Source organism: Danaus plexippus, chromosome 12 (genome assembly GCF_018135715.1).
Source record: "Danaus plexippus chromosome 12, MEX_DaPlex, whole genome shotgun sequence".
Lineage (NCBI taxonomy): Eukaryota > Metazoa > Arthropoda > Insecta > Lepidoptera > Nymphalidae > Danaus > Danaus plexippus.
In genome coordinates this window covers 349,902-367,029 of record NC_083545.1, presented here as the reverse complement: position 1 = coordinate 367,029, position 17,128 = coordinate 349,902, and the positions used below count along the sequence as shown (strand labels likewise).

At 32.4% G+C, this 17,128-nt stretch overlaps 1 protein-coding gene across 1 annotated transcript; it reads right to left on the bottom strand.

Annotated features, from left to right (window-relative positions):
• Positions 1 to 13,716: 13,716 nt before the first annotated feature.
• Positions 13,717 to 16,823, bottom strand: LOC116772508 (mitotic checkpoint protein BUB3). Its single transcript, XM_032664726.2, has 5 exons — positions 16,488 to 16,823; positions 16,118 to 16,342; positions 15,386 to 15,656; positions 14,710 to 14,842; positions 13,717 to 14,250 (listed from the first exon to the last, which is right to left on the bottom strand). Exons 1-5 carry the CDS (start codon positions 16,698 to 16,700, stop codon positions 14,103 to 14,105), a joined length of 990 nt encoding a protein of 329 aa, XP_032520617.2. The 5' UTR covers positions 16,701 to 16,823; the 3' UTR covers positions 13,717 to 14,102.
• Positions 16,824 to 17,128: the final 305 nt, after the last annotated feature.

Below are 17,128 nucleotides of genomic sequence, written 5' to 3'. Positions count from 1 at the left end.
CAGATAACCGAATACGTCGGAGAGGGCTGGATGTACACAGATTGTGATCAGGCGCCGGCACCCGACCATAGTAATGCGCGTTTTAAATGTTTACTAATGAACACGATTATTTTAAGTGACATTTTCAGATTTCTCGGACCATTACAAGCATCCCAGGAACTAAACGTTAATACACATCTTATATTAACTTACATTTATAGCATTCCGAACGTATTTTGACAAAAGCGATGGGGCCTTTGATAGGGGTATTGATTTAGTGTCGGGGTAACATTGTTTCCGATACGTTCTTACACCTTCGATCCGACCAGAGCTAAATAACTGTGCCTAGGTTTTTGTTTTTCCAAATTTTACTTCTACAAATGATGAATATAGAAGTGTATATGTATTTAAATTTTCCTTCATGATGCTGAAACTTCACGATTCTGGTATTTTCTTTTGCACAAACTAGATAATGACCTGGAAAAATATATAAGAAGACCAGCCAAGGGAAATTCGAGCAAAATAGATCAGTCTTTATTAGATTTTAATTTGTCAATGAGTTTAATTATATTTAACCGAATTATATTTCTTTATTTCCAAGGAATAAAAGGAGAAAATTTGAAAGTAATATTCTTGCTTCATGATTATTTATTACGTAGAGTTTCGTAGCACTCGCAACACAGACTGTGAACTCACGATAAATGTATCTAATCAAAGAAACAAATCTATTTTATTTAAATCCAAAAATATAACACAAAAATCATTTATATATTAATAGACGCATCAAAATACAAACGCTTCGTGTTATTATACACCTTTAATGATATTTTATATTCTAATATTCTCATTATGTATACACGAGTGTTCTGAACATCTATGAATGATTTAAAATGTCGTCACGTGATCATTAACTGAACGCCATAAAACACCAGTCAGTTCCATTTGGATTCCAATACATTAAACAAAACTAATGTATGCAAACGAATTAGTGCGTAGGCGACGTTTCTAATTGGCCAATAAAAGGAGGGTAGGCCGCGACCAAAGCTGTTGTACTGGCCGTCGCTGTAGGTCTTCAACAGTTGCGATTTGATTTATACGAAATATATTGTTTTATAACTGTTCCTTGGAACCGGTAACGGCGGCGAGCCTTCACTTGTGAGAGATTTCTCACTTCGAGAATTCTAAACTATACGGATTCTTTAAATTAAATTAGACACATACAAGACCAATATTTATCGTCATTCCCACGAATTGGAAGTCCAATGTATGGATGTATGAATCTTAATTCCCATTTTATGAAACTCTCTGATTAAAAAAAAAATAGCAATTGAAGTACAAGTTATAAGATTTTCATGTCTGAGAAGGAATTTCTCTAACATTACTATTACAATATTTGTGACAAAAACACGTCTCGGGTCTCTCTAAACCTCTTCCACATATTACGTTCGTAATTTATAACAATCAATTATCTCAGAATGATAATGTATCATAAATAATATGAAATAAAAACTATAATATATGTAAAATGGCTGGCCAACAATCACTGAATAATAGGTGATTAAGTAAACGGACTGTCGTTCGATATACACATTAAATATACGTGTGTGTATACGTTGCAGCTGTAAACCAATGGGAGGTCCACTAATTATTGATGATATTCGTCTATGATATTCAACAGTCACAGTTTATGGTTATCTCTAAACGTAGGTTCAACTCGTTCTAGATTACTTCTTACTGCGCTTAAATTTTCTTTAATTTTCAATATTAACACTTTGTTTCGTTACTAAACCATGTGTAAAGTCGTTACAAAATCAAACTTTTTAGAATAGGTTCGTCAATCTATTTTTTGATGTTATTATTTTTTTAAACGATTATACATTTCAGACAATTTAGTTCTCTTAATAAATAGGTATCTCGTTATATGGAAGGTGAAGAAGGGAATATCCCACTGAGCTGTACTAAGACACGAAACTGTCAAGATAGTTCTGATATGAAAAGGTTATATATCGACATATTTTATTTTCATATCCGTTGTCAAATTCTATATCTTTTCCACAAAGTATTAGAGTTTTAGATAAAAATTAAATAACACTAACGGCTACCTCGATGAATTCTCCTTATGAAAAAAAATGCAAACATACACTAACTAATCGATAGCCTGAACAAGTTCAGTAACCGAAAGCTTCACATTTACTGCACGACTTATAAAATAATATAAAAGTATTTTTGTTATCGAAATCGACTATTTAAACTGTAAGTAAAGATAACACGAACTGTTCAGAATCAATTACCTATACAAACAAATCCCTGAGTGTATGCAAATTTTAACAAGTGTGATATGAGATGATTTGAATCTAACAATGTTAAGGCAATTTGTAACCCGATAATCAATGATGGGTACTCATATGACACGCAACTATCGCCCTTATCGATGGTATGTAAGGTTCATTTGTAATCGACACCCCAAAGCTACTAGAAGTATTCGTACCAGCTATGTGAACGTAATTTACGATTATAGCCGTAAGGACGCCCGTTCTGAATGGTATCGAACAGATTATGAGAGATTTTACTTAGAATATACCGAGCTTGTGAATACATTAGACGTACGAAGATCGGCTGTGTTGAGAAAACTACTACCGGACGATTTGATTTTTATACACCTATAGATTTGTTTAATATGTTGAATTAATAAAAATAATCGGCGTCTCGCTCGTCTTATAATTGCTAAGTGAAGTCTGTATGGACGAAGGTCTTGTGATAAGTATTTATATACTTATGTACACACATCTTCATTAAATCACAAGTACTAATAAGCTGATAATTCAACACAACATGATGTATAAAAAGCCTTACTTTGAACCAACTTCAAGTATTATCTTACGGACGTTTTATTCTCATCTATTTATTTATTGCTATATAATTAAATTACTTGCCGATGCTCTTTGTCTTTCAGAGCCCTTCATATTCTTGTCCTATCCATGCTTCTGTTATATTCCTGCGTAATTGAAAACTGTATGCTTAAATAACTAATGGCCGTGTTATTAAATCTAATAATGAAGGCCCATCAGCGCCGGCAAGGTCTACGTGATTTTGATTGGTTTACGAGGGCTCGTATTACTTATATTATTTACAAGTCGCTCCCCCTAGCTTCGATCCCGTAATCCAACAACACACTATAAATATAAAAATAAACAACTTCTGTATCTAAAAGTAACACTAAATCATATTTACGAGCAGAACTATATTTTTCGCATTAATAAGATGCCACTATATTAAACTATTATTTGTTTAAGAGAACGTTCTCACTAATAAAATAATTGAATATTGAAATGAGATTGTTATCATTTAACTAATAGATTTAAACAAGTCCGCGTCCAACGAAACTTATTGAATATTACAGTTTTATTGCATAATAAATATTTTTAATATTAATTAGCAACACATATACATAAATTATAATTACGTCATCGTATATATTAATATATTCATACGTATTGATAAACAACTATTTAAATTTAAATTAGCCTCCACTGATCCAATGATTCGACTTTAAAAATAGTCTTACGTATCTGTTGGCATCACAAAATTAGGAGATAATCAAAACAAACAATTTACAATCTCTTACTCGTCCCCCCCCCCCACCACCACCACCTCCCTCTTTGAAGTAAAAATTATTTAATTGCAGATTCTTCCTGACTAAATTACTATAATATGTAGGCGAGGATCGAATTTTATTACCACTTGACTCTCATCAAAACATTTTCCATACTTTTGTGTGGATCTAAGTTAAAAAAACATCCACCGTGTATCAAAAGACCTACTTAACCATTAAAATTTAACTCAATACTTGAGCTCCAGCGAAATAGCATACAATTTATTCATGTAATATTTTTTTACATTCATCAGTTTGTATTTTTGTTTCTATGTTTGTTTGATTGCTGTTGGTGTAACTACTAACATTTTAAAATTGTAGTAGCAGGTTTAAAGATATCGATAAATTCACTTGCATAATATTATAATGTTATTAAAAATAATAATAGAGGTGATAAAAATAATGGTTGAAGCACACGTACACTAATCAAGTCTTTATACGTCTTGGGCAGATTTTTATAGAAATCCTTAATAATCCGATATTAATAAATTTTAAATCAGACCAAGTCGATAACAAATGCTATCGATAATTATTACAAAAGAAATTACAAAGAAAGAACAAATTACAAAGGAAACGAGAACCTCCTTAGTTAACGTCGCTTGAAATAACCCTCATATGTATTACTTCCATTATATTTTATCATATTTTCATTACCTCAGTATCTTAGGGTTTTTAGATAGGCTATTTATTAACTCTTAACTATATCCATCATATAGTTTTCTTTTAAACCTGGCTTACATAAAAGTATGTGATAACTGAAATTTAAAAATAGTGATCTTCTTTTCACAAACTAAAGTACAGAACGAACTATCACATAAGTTCATTGGCGACGTTCTTAATAATTTAATTTACAAATTGTTTAAGCGAGTACTTCAAGTAGCCGTAGTCCGTGATCACAGGGACAACGGAAGAGTTCCGTATATCGTCGTTGCTCAACATATAACATAATAGTGGATTAAAATTGATTTCAGTGTGAAGGCTGCGTGGGAGGCTGGCTATACGGCGAGGTCAGAATGCGGCTATAAATTAGTTGTTTACAATGTGTTCCCATCGCCTATTGGTTCTTAAACCAGTGACCTCTGGTCGATTCATCTCGTTTCGATTATATTTTGATTAATGAAAATTCTTTTGATATTTTATTTAAATCTTATGTTTATTAGATGTCGACGGTTCTTGTGGGAATTGTTTTGCGTCCGTGTATATATGTATTTATCCCGATTAGTATAGAATTTATTTTAAACTTTCCATGAATTAACATCAAATTACAAGATCGTTATTTTTTATTGTGGTTGAAAAATTATCAGATACATTTATGTGAATGATACGAGATAGTTTATGTTGGAAATGACTTTCGTTATAAATACTTCTGATATCAGTCATGTACACTGATCGTAGGAATACAATAAAGTTTATGGAAAACTATGGTTAATTTATTAATAAGTGCTTTTATTAGCGGCACAGCACTTACAGGGTGTTCGGAGCGGGCTTTTATTACGTGCTTTATCAGCTGCCCGTCAGAAGACATCTAAGCTGAGTCATTAGCGAGGATAGATTTACAATACCTGTACCTGAAACACTTCGACACTAACAGCGATGCCGTCTAAAAAGCTCCTCTCGATCAATTTTGAACCTTATCAAGTTTCAAATAAAAGTTTCCTTTAAATTATTAATGATAGATGCGTATTTGCGCACCAATCCCACCCAAAGCGTGTGAGCTCCATAAATGCTTACAATTTACCTTCTCGAGTTGAAATTGAAAAGTCGATGCTGGACTTTAATGGGACGGTGAAAAAATTGTTTTCATTTACTCACACAGGCCGTATACATCTTACAATCCTTTAAATAACTCGGAATTCTTAAATTTCTTTGTAACCTATCACCAGCATCGAGCGAATCCACACACAGGTCTATATTAACTTAACAAAAATACTTTGAATATTGTGTAATGTAAAAATGTATCACTATGTAAAGCTGAATGTCCCGAGGCACATACCTCGTAAATAACAATACATAAACGTCAATATTTATATATCAGAATTTTGATAACATATTTGATTTACCGCCGCTTAACCCCACCTAATGGATACTAAATTACACATGTCCTGATTCACATCCTTACAATGTATGATATCCACCGACAACAGATATAACTTTATGTTTTAGATAAATTTAACAACTTCTACATAGATCTCATTATCTTATAAATAAATTTCAAACCATAAAGATACGCTCCTTAATAGACCACTTTTGTTTTTTCAATGAAAACTTTACAAAAGAATTATTTGGGATATCGAAGTAGTCATCTGTCTTGGCAACCTTAATTGCCGGTGACATTTACAAAAAAATGTGACATATGTTAATTATAATCCGTAAGAAAGTTTGACATTTCGCAATAGTTACGATTTGTCAAATAACAGCTCAAATTTAATGAGACGATCTATTCAAATGATCTCTCAATATTCGTTAAGAAACCAATCCGTCCGGCAATATTATAAAATATTTAATATCAATACAGTTAAGTTAACTTCTTTAATTGTCCTTGCTGTGTTTCGTTTAGTTTTAAGTTCTTGGACATTATTATTATTTTTATAGAAATATATACAGTATCTTATTAAGAAACATTTTTTCCTCTTGTAGTATGTTTTTTCTTTATATTGTTCAATATCTAGTATGCAACGGGTGTGTTATCATTCCAAATTTATTTATTTCTTTAATTACGTGAATATCAAAACGTCCTTTGCCGTTACATTTAATATATTAAAAACAATATTTTTCATTACACACACAATAAACATGGGCTCTATCTATCTCTAAGAACCAGCATAGAAAAAGGAAGCATATAAAGTCTTGTTCCCACCATGGCTTCTGAGGGAAAAAAACCTTCAGCAGGTTTTCCAAAAGGACTGAACTAACAATTTATATCTATTTTTATCGCTTTCATAATTCATTGAACTACGCCTAAGTAACTATTAATTTAAAATGTTTAATGTTGTAAATAGAAAAATAGCAAAAACATGTTAGTTTTATTGAATTGAATTGTTGATACTTGAAGGTTTGAAACGTTGCAACACTATTAAAACAGAGGTGCTAATATTGAAGGCGTTTTAACATCGGTGGCCTCAAAACAGGCTTGTGTCAACAATACATAAACCCGATGGAGCTGGTCACAAGCCTGAATCCGTTTATTAAATCATTTTTAACACCTGATAGTGACTCGGCTTCCGCCGCGAGGTGTCCGTCGTAAAACTAATTTGATTCATAGTGTCACACGTTTACTGTTCATTAACAGAAATTACATTTGCATTTACTGTTAATGGAATTTGATGTAGACTTAGCTTGAATTACATCGCTTTTATTTTTACATATAAAATAAATTTAAATATCTACCAGTTTAAATAATATATAAGTATCATTTGTATTCTAAAGTGTCCATTATTTGTTATACGAGTTATTTTTGTGTAATGTCTTAACTGTATTCCTGTGTGTCGCCTAACATCTAAGCAGAATTTAATTGCACTTACAAATGTTCATCCAGGTTCATACGGATATTTTAAACTTATACTTCACCTTTGGAAAACAAAGTTTCGTTGATAAAAATAAAAAAAAATACAAACGGTTGGTACTAAATTAACCATTTTTTATCTCATAGAGTTCCTCTACAAAGTCTTTCGCAGAAATTGCAACTTTAGACCTGTCAGTTATTTTATAGACAACAGAAACCCGCACTAGACTCATGTCAATATATTAGAAAAGCCATTTATTTACTGTATTCGATACTAATCTTAAATTTCACAACGACATCAACATATAGTACGTCAACAAACGAGTCAAATCTGCTCTAACTTATAAATAGACTCAGTTGCCAATTTCACCATTGTTATAAAAAAAAAACACTCATAAATAAAGTGATTGACAAAAATATTTATCATTTCATTGGTTCAATTTTTAATTCGTGAGCGTAAAAATCATCTGGTACTCTATAAATAGATTTATTCGAGGTTCAATTAACTGTGGTCATGTAAAAACAAAACATTCAAATATTAGAGTTAATTTAACTAGAAATTAAACTGACTTATGTAATGATTGACTTCAAAACTCTCGCATCTTATGAATCTACGATGTTACAATAATTATAAATGACATCAATTTCAAAAACAATAAATCCGGAGTCGTTTGTAGCCGAGAGCCACAGATTATTAATTTGGTTATAATATTAACAGTAATAGAGCGCTCGACCTGTAATGTACAACACATTTGTTTTCAAGCACCCTGTAACAATACGCTCATGTAGTGTTGTGATGTATACCTACACATTAAATATTACTTAAATGAAAAAAAAAAACGATTTTGATGAGGTACATGACATTAGTCGTTTACTCAGGTCTACTCAATAAAACGTGAAAACATATGATATCGTTAAAAGGATGATAATTTTTTTAATGCGACAATGTTTGATCGCCAGACGTCGCATTACTCTAATGAATCACTTTGGATCTTTTGAAATAAATTGCCAGCTCATATTATATACTGAGGACACGCATAAAGGACCGGCCGAAGTAAATTGCACATCCCTACTGGCCGCGAAGACACTGAGCAATAACATCCTCCAGCGACTGCGTATATTTAACACCGTTTGGAAAAACATCGCGGCGGAGTACGAGCCAAATTATACTTTAAAATAACTGACAAAGATTCTTTTGCAGCGCGAACGTAACATTGTGCGCTGGCAAAACTTTCATTCGCGCAAATACGTCTGTTAATAACCATACTGCCGAGAAAATAGAGCCTAAAACTGATATATGAGAAGCAAGCTAATAATGTACGACCTACAGCCCGCTGTGAAAATCGCCCCGTTTGATTTATACGTACAAACGCGACTCGGTATTAATTCACTCGCAATTTGTCATTGGATGTGAGAAAGTGGTATATTGTTCGTCTTCGGGGGGAAATAATAATGATCGCAATATGAATTACATGGCTCTTGAACCACCCAGAACCCGGCGTGTGTGGGTGACATGGAATAAATCAGGAGTAAGGTGACCTACGTTAGATCTAAATACTAGTTAATGTAATATAACACGTGTTCATTCCCAGTAACCATAGGAGTGACGTGTTTATGATACGAATTTAATTTATAAATGATAGCCCCTTAATATAAAAGAACCATCAAAACATTAAAACAACTAATTGCGTCAGACGTTAATAAATGCGACCTTCCATCTTCATCCGTTATTACCTTAGACCTAAAAATTCCTTAAATGTCTCTTATGGTGTGAAAGTAGCAAAATTCGCCGCGAGCTATAATGAATACATATGAATGTTTGTAACCGTCCATATTTCATGTTAACATGACATTCTTTAATGGCTCCATTAATAACTGATCATGTATTTCGTAAGTACACCAAATTGTCCATGAATAAACGTTGATATTTGTCAAGGCCGTCGAAACCAATCTGTGGACAGCGTACGTAATGTAACCATAGAAATATTAATGACTTTCCAAAACCTTCGCCCTTTTATTATTTGAATGGTAAAAATACTCGTGTTGCGGTGTAATAATTCGCACACACATACACACGGAATGTTCAACACACACATGTATTCAGTTGTATAACACGGCCGCTATGATCAGTGAAGTGATCATTAAAAATGCACTCAATGTGAAGTATGGGAAAGTGTGTGAGTGCTGATTCAACACATTTGTACTGTTTCAAGACGCTCGAGATCAATAATTCCCAGACGGAATGACTGGACGCCGTGGACGGTGACCATTTTATTACATTTTTATTTACCATATACTTGACAAGATCCTAATCGAAGTTTGGGCTTTTACTTAATAGAAAAATAGTTGTCTCGTACTCCGCTTTTCGGATAAAGAAAAAATAAAATATACACTTACGTCTATACACATCAATACACATCATTACCCAAAGAAATGACAGTTAATATGCAAGACATATACATTCCTAAAATATTGTAGGTCATAAAACGTTTATTTTTTATCTCCTGATGATATTTCTATATAATTCTATTTTCTTAGTGAATAATTTCTAAACATTTCTATTTTTCGTTCCATTACGGATCGAAGACTTTAAATTTTTTATATCATAAAGCGTAGTCACACAGTCACTTTATGAACAATTGTTATTTTTGTGTAGACCACGTGGAATAATTCATGAACGGACAATCGCATACTAAATATAACGAGGTACTTAATACGCGCCCACGCGACGTCCCGAGACATATTGAATGATCAAATTAGGTGCCACAGTACATACACTCACTGTTTTCAATTGAAAATATACACAAGTGTTACCTTTTTAAAATACTTCTAAACAATCAATATTAACAGACACAAAACTTTGGAAACAAAAAATCTTGGAACAAAAATTTCCCTATTCCTTATTCTATAACTACACTTACAGCCCTATGTATAAAATAACATAAAACAAAGCACACACATAACTGACTTGTGAAATTAATGCACTAGACGGCATAAACAGCTTAAATTGATAAATATTATAAACCATTAAAAACTATAAAAACTTTATTACAAAAACTAAAATACTCAGCTTTTAAGTTAACGGCGTAGATTATAGAAGTGATATCTGTTCCATCCCTTATCAATGTAAATTGCCATTCTCATTTCCAATGGAGATAAAGAGTGTTTTTGTGACTATTTATTTAATGGTTTTCAATTAAGATGTGGCTACTGGCGCAGTTTTCATCTGTTAGCGTCATGATCCCGGCGTTAAGGGCACTTTAGATACGCAAAATTACTTTTTACCTCGATATTTGCGGAATATTAACAAGAGCTACCTTAATATTACTAATATGCAATTCTATACTATAGACTTTACACATATATATAGGTATATAAACATTCTCTACTAAATATGTGCCTTACATCTCAGATTTCGTCATTTAGTTTATTAATAAATGGCAATAAATGGAAGATACCGTAAGGTTTTAGCGGCTCGAAATGGGCGCGGCTTTCTGGTAAGTAGATATAGTTGAATCTATAAGGTTAAAAATTATGTCAACATATCGACATCATATTTAAAGATTTTATCGAAGAGTTAACTATACACATTTATAACTTGTCTATGAAGTGTCAAAATACATATAAAAATAATACAGATTAAATATTAAGGCGATGTACTAAAAGATAAAAAAAAATTGAAAATAAAAGTCACGATCAAGTCATGCCTTTCTATTTATATGTCAATATTAATAGAAAAAACAATATGTTATTTACGATGAGTCTTCAGAGCATTGACCTAGACTACACTAGAATAAAAATAGAAAATTAAAGTCAATATCACTTCTTATCTGAACCTTCTATTACGACGTGCAAATCATTATTTAAAAATGCTACTGCATGTGAATAATAAGTAATGTTAACCATTAAATATTTAATCACCCTTTTTGCTTTAGTTACATGTGAGAGTATTCTCGGCCGTGGCGTAGGTGGCATCCGCTAACCCTGCTCCCTGGCTAAGTACGTCGTCATTGTTAAATCTGACGATGTTCACTTTACTAATTGTACTTAATTGCTTGTTCAACATCACGCGGACAGTAGACACGCCAGTATTATGTAATTATATTGTCAATTTCTTTAAATATTATAATTCTTACTAATGTTATGAAGATATCTAACATTTGGGGTCCTAAAACAAGATTTTATATAAAATAGTTACCCACTAATGTATAACTTTCGACTTCGACTTCGAATTGTAAATAAAATGTGTTTTTATTTATAATTTTCATTTGTCTGTCTGCTTATTGTGTCAAATATCTGAAAGACCTAAACCAATTTTGATGGGAGTGTTACTGGAAGGTAGCTGTTGGAATAACGAATAGCTAAGACTACTTTTATATCATAACAATAGAATAAATATTCAGTGCGGATGAAGTCGCGGGTAAAGCTAGTTTTAAATATGATGTTATATATTGCATTAAAAGCAATTTAAAAAACACAGCTTTGCGTTTATGGTAAAAGAAGATGGAAACGTTGCTAGATGGATATTACGTTCTGGAGGTTCTAACCGTTCGTTCCTTTTTTAATCAGCTTTATAAAAACATTCTAAATGTATGTTTACAGTGTTAGATATTTTTTATTATTTTTAAAGGATACATTAAAATATCAGAATGAAAATCACAACACACGGGCAGACGAGATAAGGACGTACACGGTTGCTGCAAGTAACCGAAACGTTGGGAGTATGTTGTTAAAAATAATTATAAAGGCTTAGTAAATCTGAAATATATTAATTTTATTTCCATGACTACTGGCGAAAATCTTAGATCTCATTATTTTACATTTGCCTTAAAAACAATTACCTGCGCTATTAATACAGGATCCGAATGCTGAAAATTCGGTTTACTTCATTACTTTTGTACTCCTTTCGAAAGAAACATATAAAATAAACACCTTCCTAAGTATGCATAAAAACGCTATTAATTATTTCAGGAAGTAAAAAAAATATTCTTCTATCGATATGGTGTGTGTACCCATATCAATACATTAATACCATTAATTTTGTTCCATTTATAATTATAAAATAAAAAGAGATTAAACCGCGTTAGATATTTAAATGCCATCGTAGAAATCTTGCAGCGTACAGTTTATCAGTTACTTGTATAATTTTTTTTTTCTACTTCATTGTTGATGTATTGACTTTGACAGCGTCATCGGGACAACTGAGGATTCGTAGGTACTTTCAATTTTTAGTACTTTCACTTTAACAAATTATTTAGTGATATAACAAGTATGGAAAATGGGATTTTACATCGTATTCGTGTTAACGTATATATATACCGCCTATGACGGTGAATTTTATATATCTTAAAAACAAATCCGCCATTTCCCAAAAGAAAACTAACAAATTTTTTAGCATAATAAATATACATCTAATGATGGCCGTTACAACAGAAGAGCATATTTCTATATACTTAAACAAGAAAATTACTTGTTTGGCAAACACGGTACTAGAACTCAATTAAACTTAGAGTATTGCAAATACAGAACCATTACGCAAAACTTCAAAACGCAACAGTTCTGAGAAGGCTTTAGGTGGTCTCAAATATGTATTGTTTGTACGTTTTAGTTCAGCCGAGCTTATTTGTCCACAATCTTAAGCTGCAGCTCACTCTCATACTTTAAGCTCTATGTCTTTTAAAATAAGATCATAACCTTCAAAGTTAAACCCCGCTCTTAAATTTAATTGCGGAATGCACGGCCCCATCAGTGTGCATTGCGAAATGTGCTAATTTGAAAATGTTTAGTTTACGTTTTAATACTTTCCTATATGGCGTGCAAATTCTCTTTTATGTACGGAACATCTAAAGCCAGATATTTCATTTGTTCCAAGTCTTCGAGTCGAATCATTAGCATGTAGACATGAAAACTATTTAAAAGAAAAATTTCAAGAAATCTTTACAATCATCATGGTTAAGATATTAAAGGTAACGACTCGTACACCTTTTGGGATTTATATAATATTGAGAACGGAAGGGGCATTGGGTGATACTAAAGGATAAGCATACATTTTTTATTAAAAACTCGAGTAGTTATAGCTCAGTGACGGAAAAACAGAGGAATTAACAAAAATCAGCGTGTTAAAGAAACGGCAATACTTAACTCGGGAGACAGAATGTAATCAAATACTTTTACCGTAAAAATTAAAGCTATTTAAGAATGTTTTCTTAATACGTTTACTTAATGAAAATAACTAATACGACTAACATTCGCGGGCTTCACCTTGATGGATATTTTTCATTGTAAACAATTAATCACGTGATTGAACGAATGTTCAACAAGAATTGTGTGCATTGGGACAGGTTTAAAGCTACTATCCTTTAAGGGCTTCCCTTGAGTTATTCATAAGCCAAGCTCACTGGACAGATTCAATGATGTGTCAATTGGACTGGTAGCACTTCCGACCACATCGGTTTCCGTTAACAATTTCCTTTGCTCTTTGTCGTCGAAGCTATAAAATAATTTCACTCACACAATATAAATATCAATATAAAGCGTCCAGCCGATCAGCCGATCAGCCGTCGCGCCGTGACAGTGAAATAAATTTGAAAACTTATTGTATTATTTATTACTTAATCATCATTCACTTAAACCTAAGATCGCGGACTCGGCACCTGGCGCGTGACCCGATGCCGGCGTCCGACACGTTTTGGTCCAGATCTCAAGCGCTCGACCGTATGGATATATATTAATGGACTAACTCTCTTCATTAATAATAATTACGTCTGCGACTACACTTATAATTCAAAACAATTATCAATTTACAATAGCGGCACAGGCGATGACGTCATCAGCTCGCACCTTACACCGGTGACAGTTCGTCGAGTCGCACTTAGATTTGACATCGAAGCTAACAAAACGTGGAACAAAACAAAAAACTAGACACTATCGGCACAGAACGTCACTATCATTGTAGAGTCGCGGGACACGTCACTTGGGTTTGGTTTCCTGGTCGGTGACGTAGCGTATGTAGAGCACGTCCTCGGGAGTATCGTCAGAGTCGTCGAGCTGAGAACACGCTATGGCCAGCGCTGAACCGTCGTGAGAGAACGACAGAGATGACACGGCTGTGTTGTATCTGAAATTATTAGGAATATTGAAGTTACTGGGAAGAATGAGACTTAGGACGTGAAGACATGAGGAATATGTATTTGAATTGAAAATAAAGTAATTTATATCGTTTCTATTAAAATTTTATATGAAAATTGACTGATATGATTTTATGACACAATGTAAAATATACACACTACTTAGAATGATTATTGTATTCATGACGAAAAACATCACCAGACCTTATTATAGCTTAGCAATTTAAGGTAAAAAAATATATTGTGGCCATTTAACAACACATAGAAATTCAAGTAATCACTTATTTAATGGTACAATACTCCTCATATTTGAGTAAGACCTAGTAAGACTTAGTAAAAAACAAATGAGTTCCAAAGAACTATTGTTTAGTATACTCAGCTTAAACTGTCACATAGGTATGTTATGTAATGTTTGAACATGCAACAACAAATGTATGCGCCATATTTACCTATGGAACTGACACAGTCTTTTCTTGTTGAAACCGTCCCATATATTGACATAGCCATCGGAGCCTCCCGTGGCAAAAGTATTGTACACAGAGTGGAAGCTGATAGCATTCACAGGATATATCTTCTCTAGTCCTGTAAAATACAACATCATTTAGAAATAATCACTAAACAGAAAATGCTATTATATTTTATTTATTAGAAATTAAAGTGTAATGAGAATTGATTTAATTTTAAGAAGAAAAACTCACATTTAATTATAAATTTACATTTAAATTCTTTCATTCTACTAATCTTACAAATATTATGAATAGAAAAAACTGTCAAGACTTATGGATGTTTATTGCATGCTCACATAATAAATACTCAATGGATTTTGATAAAACTTTTCAATAACGCAGATAAGACATAATAGATTCTAAAGACTATAATGTATCCCTTCATTTCGTTTTGTTTCCACAGAGATCCGTAACAGTTGAATTTAATATGAACTCACAAGACGCATACTATAGGTGAGTGACTGTGAGGTGACATAGTAATATCTATTACATTAAGCACATCATTTAAATTTCTCTCTGAATGGAACATCTAAGACAAAACAGATAACGTCACAGACTATATCTAGTCAACAATCAAAAATAATCTATAAACAAAATAATAACAGAAGCATAAACTGACCACCATCTTTTATTCTATGACATTTGAAGGCATATTTCTTTTTCTGGACCTCTGGATTGCTGTCCAGATACTCGACGGCCACTCGACCCTCTATTGAACTCAATACATAGCCCTGTTTGTTCGGGAACACTCTGATGCATCTGGTCTGGTACTTGAGTGAGGATTCCCGTCTTTGATTTACATGTCCCATGTTACGAACATCCCACACAAATATCTTGCGACCTGATGTGCCCACTACAAACTTCTCACCAACAATGCTCATTGTGTAAACCTGAAAAGTTTTAATTAATTTCTTTATAAAGATGTCAATATTGGTAATAAATATGGTCTGAAATGTTCATTTCTGAATCCATAAATACAATGAAATTAATATAAAGAGGAAGAATATTCTCAAAACAAAGATAAAAATAAAACATAAATTTTTGCATTCTTATAAACCTCACTATGTTTAAGTGAAGAAGTGATCAATAATCTGCATTATATTATTATATATCAGTGGAGTATGCTCTAATTTGCAGACAACACAGCCAAATAATACTACCAAACTCCTTAAAAAATATCAATATTTTAACTAAATGAGCCATAACAGTATACTAAATAAAGAATCCCTTACTATGACTGATAACGGCAGTTGTAAGATCCAACAGACAATTTGTTTTAATATATTATTTGAATAGTGAGAAACACAAACAAAAATTGAGGTTTATTATATGAACGTAGAACATGTATTACTCTTTCATTCCCTTGATTGTAAGTGCCCACACAATTTGGCACTCTGCTATCCCACATCTTGACAGTACCATCCCAGCTCCCAGTCAGCACAGCATTCACTTCATTGGCAAACTCCACGCATCTTATGGCGCCCTTATGGTCTCCAAGAACAGTCTCACTACCAGCGTTCAGGTCATACATCTTGAGGGTCTGATCCAAACCACCGCTGTATGAATGGACTCCATCCTGTAATTTGACATATTTTCTTTGTATTTTACAAGCAAAGAAACATTTTCAACACGATGATTAATATTATAAAAATATGAAATAAACAATAATTGATATATTATCCTGTTAGGTTATAAAAGCGCGGTAATATACAAAAACGTACTCTAAAGCAAACATCCAGCACTGGCAGTTCGTGATTATATTTATGTCTCTCGATATTAGCTGACACGTCGTACAGTCTCACAGAACAATCCCATGAAGACACTAATATAAATTGATTAGATTTAGGTGCGAATTTCACACTGGATATAGCGTCCTCAGGTAGACTTTTTAATTTAAATTCTGTGCGGGACTCCGCTACCCGCGTGACTGTCATTGTGGAAGCAATTTTGTTGGCTATCAAATAAACACTTTGGAAATAAAATAGTTTATGTTTTGAAATATTCTTTACAAATGATGTCAATAGCACTGCAGGCCATCACAATAGAAAATTTATAAATTACCATAGAGTAAAGAGTACATTTAATATTTATGATAAACATATATAACCGTCAAAAATTACCAAGTTGGAACTTAATAATTTAACAAAAATTAATACAAATAAACAACAAACATTACAATTACAAGTCTTTGAAAATTTCTTTAGTACAAATTTTAAGTATAATATTTTAACAAATAAGATTTAAAGATTCATTTACCTATAGTATAACTTTGAAAAAAGGTAAGTTTATGGAATTATGTTGTTGTTAATTTAATTTCATGATTATTATAATCTATTGTTTAATATTATACGATTCTTAATTT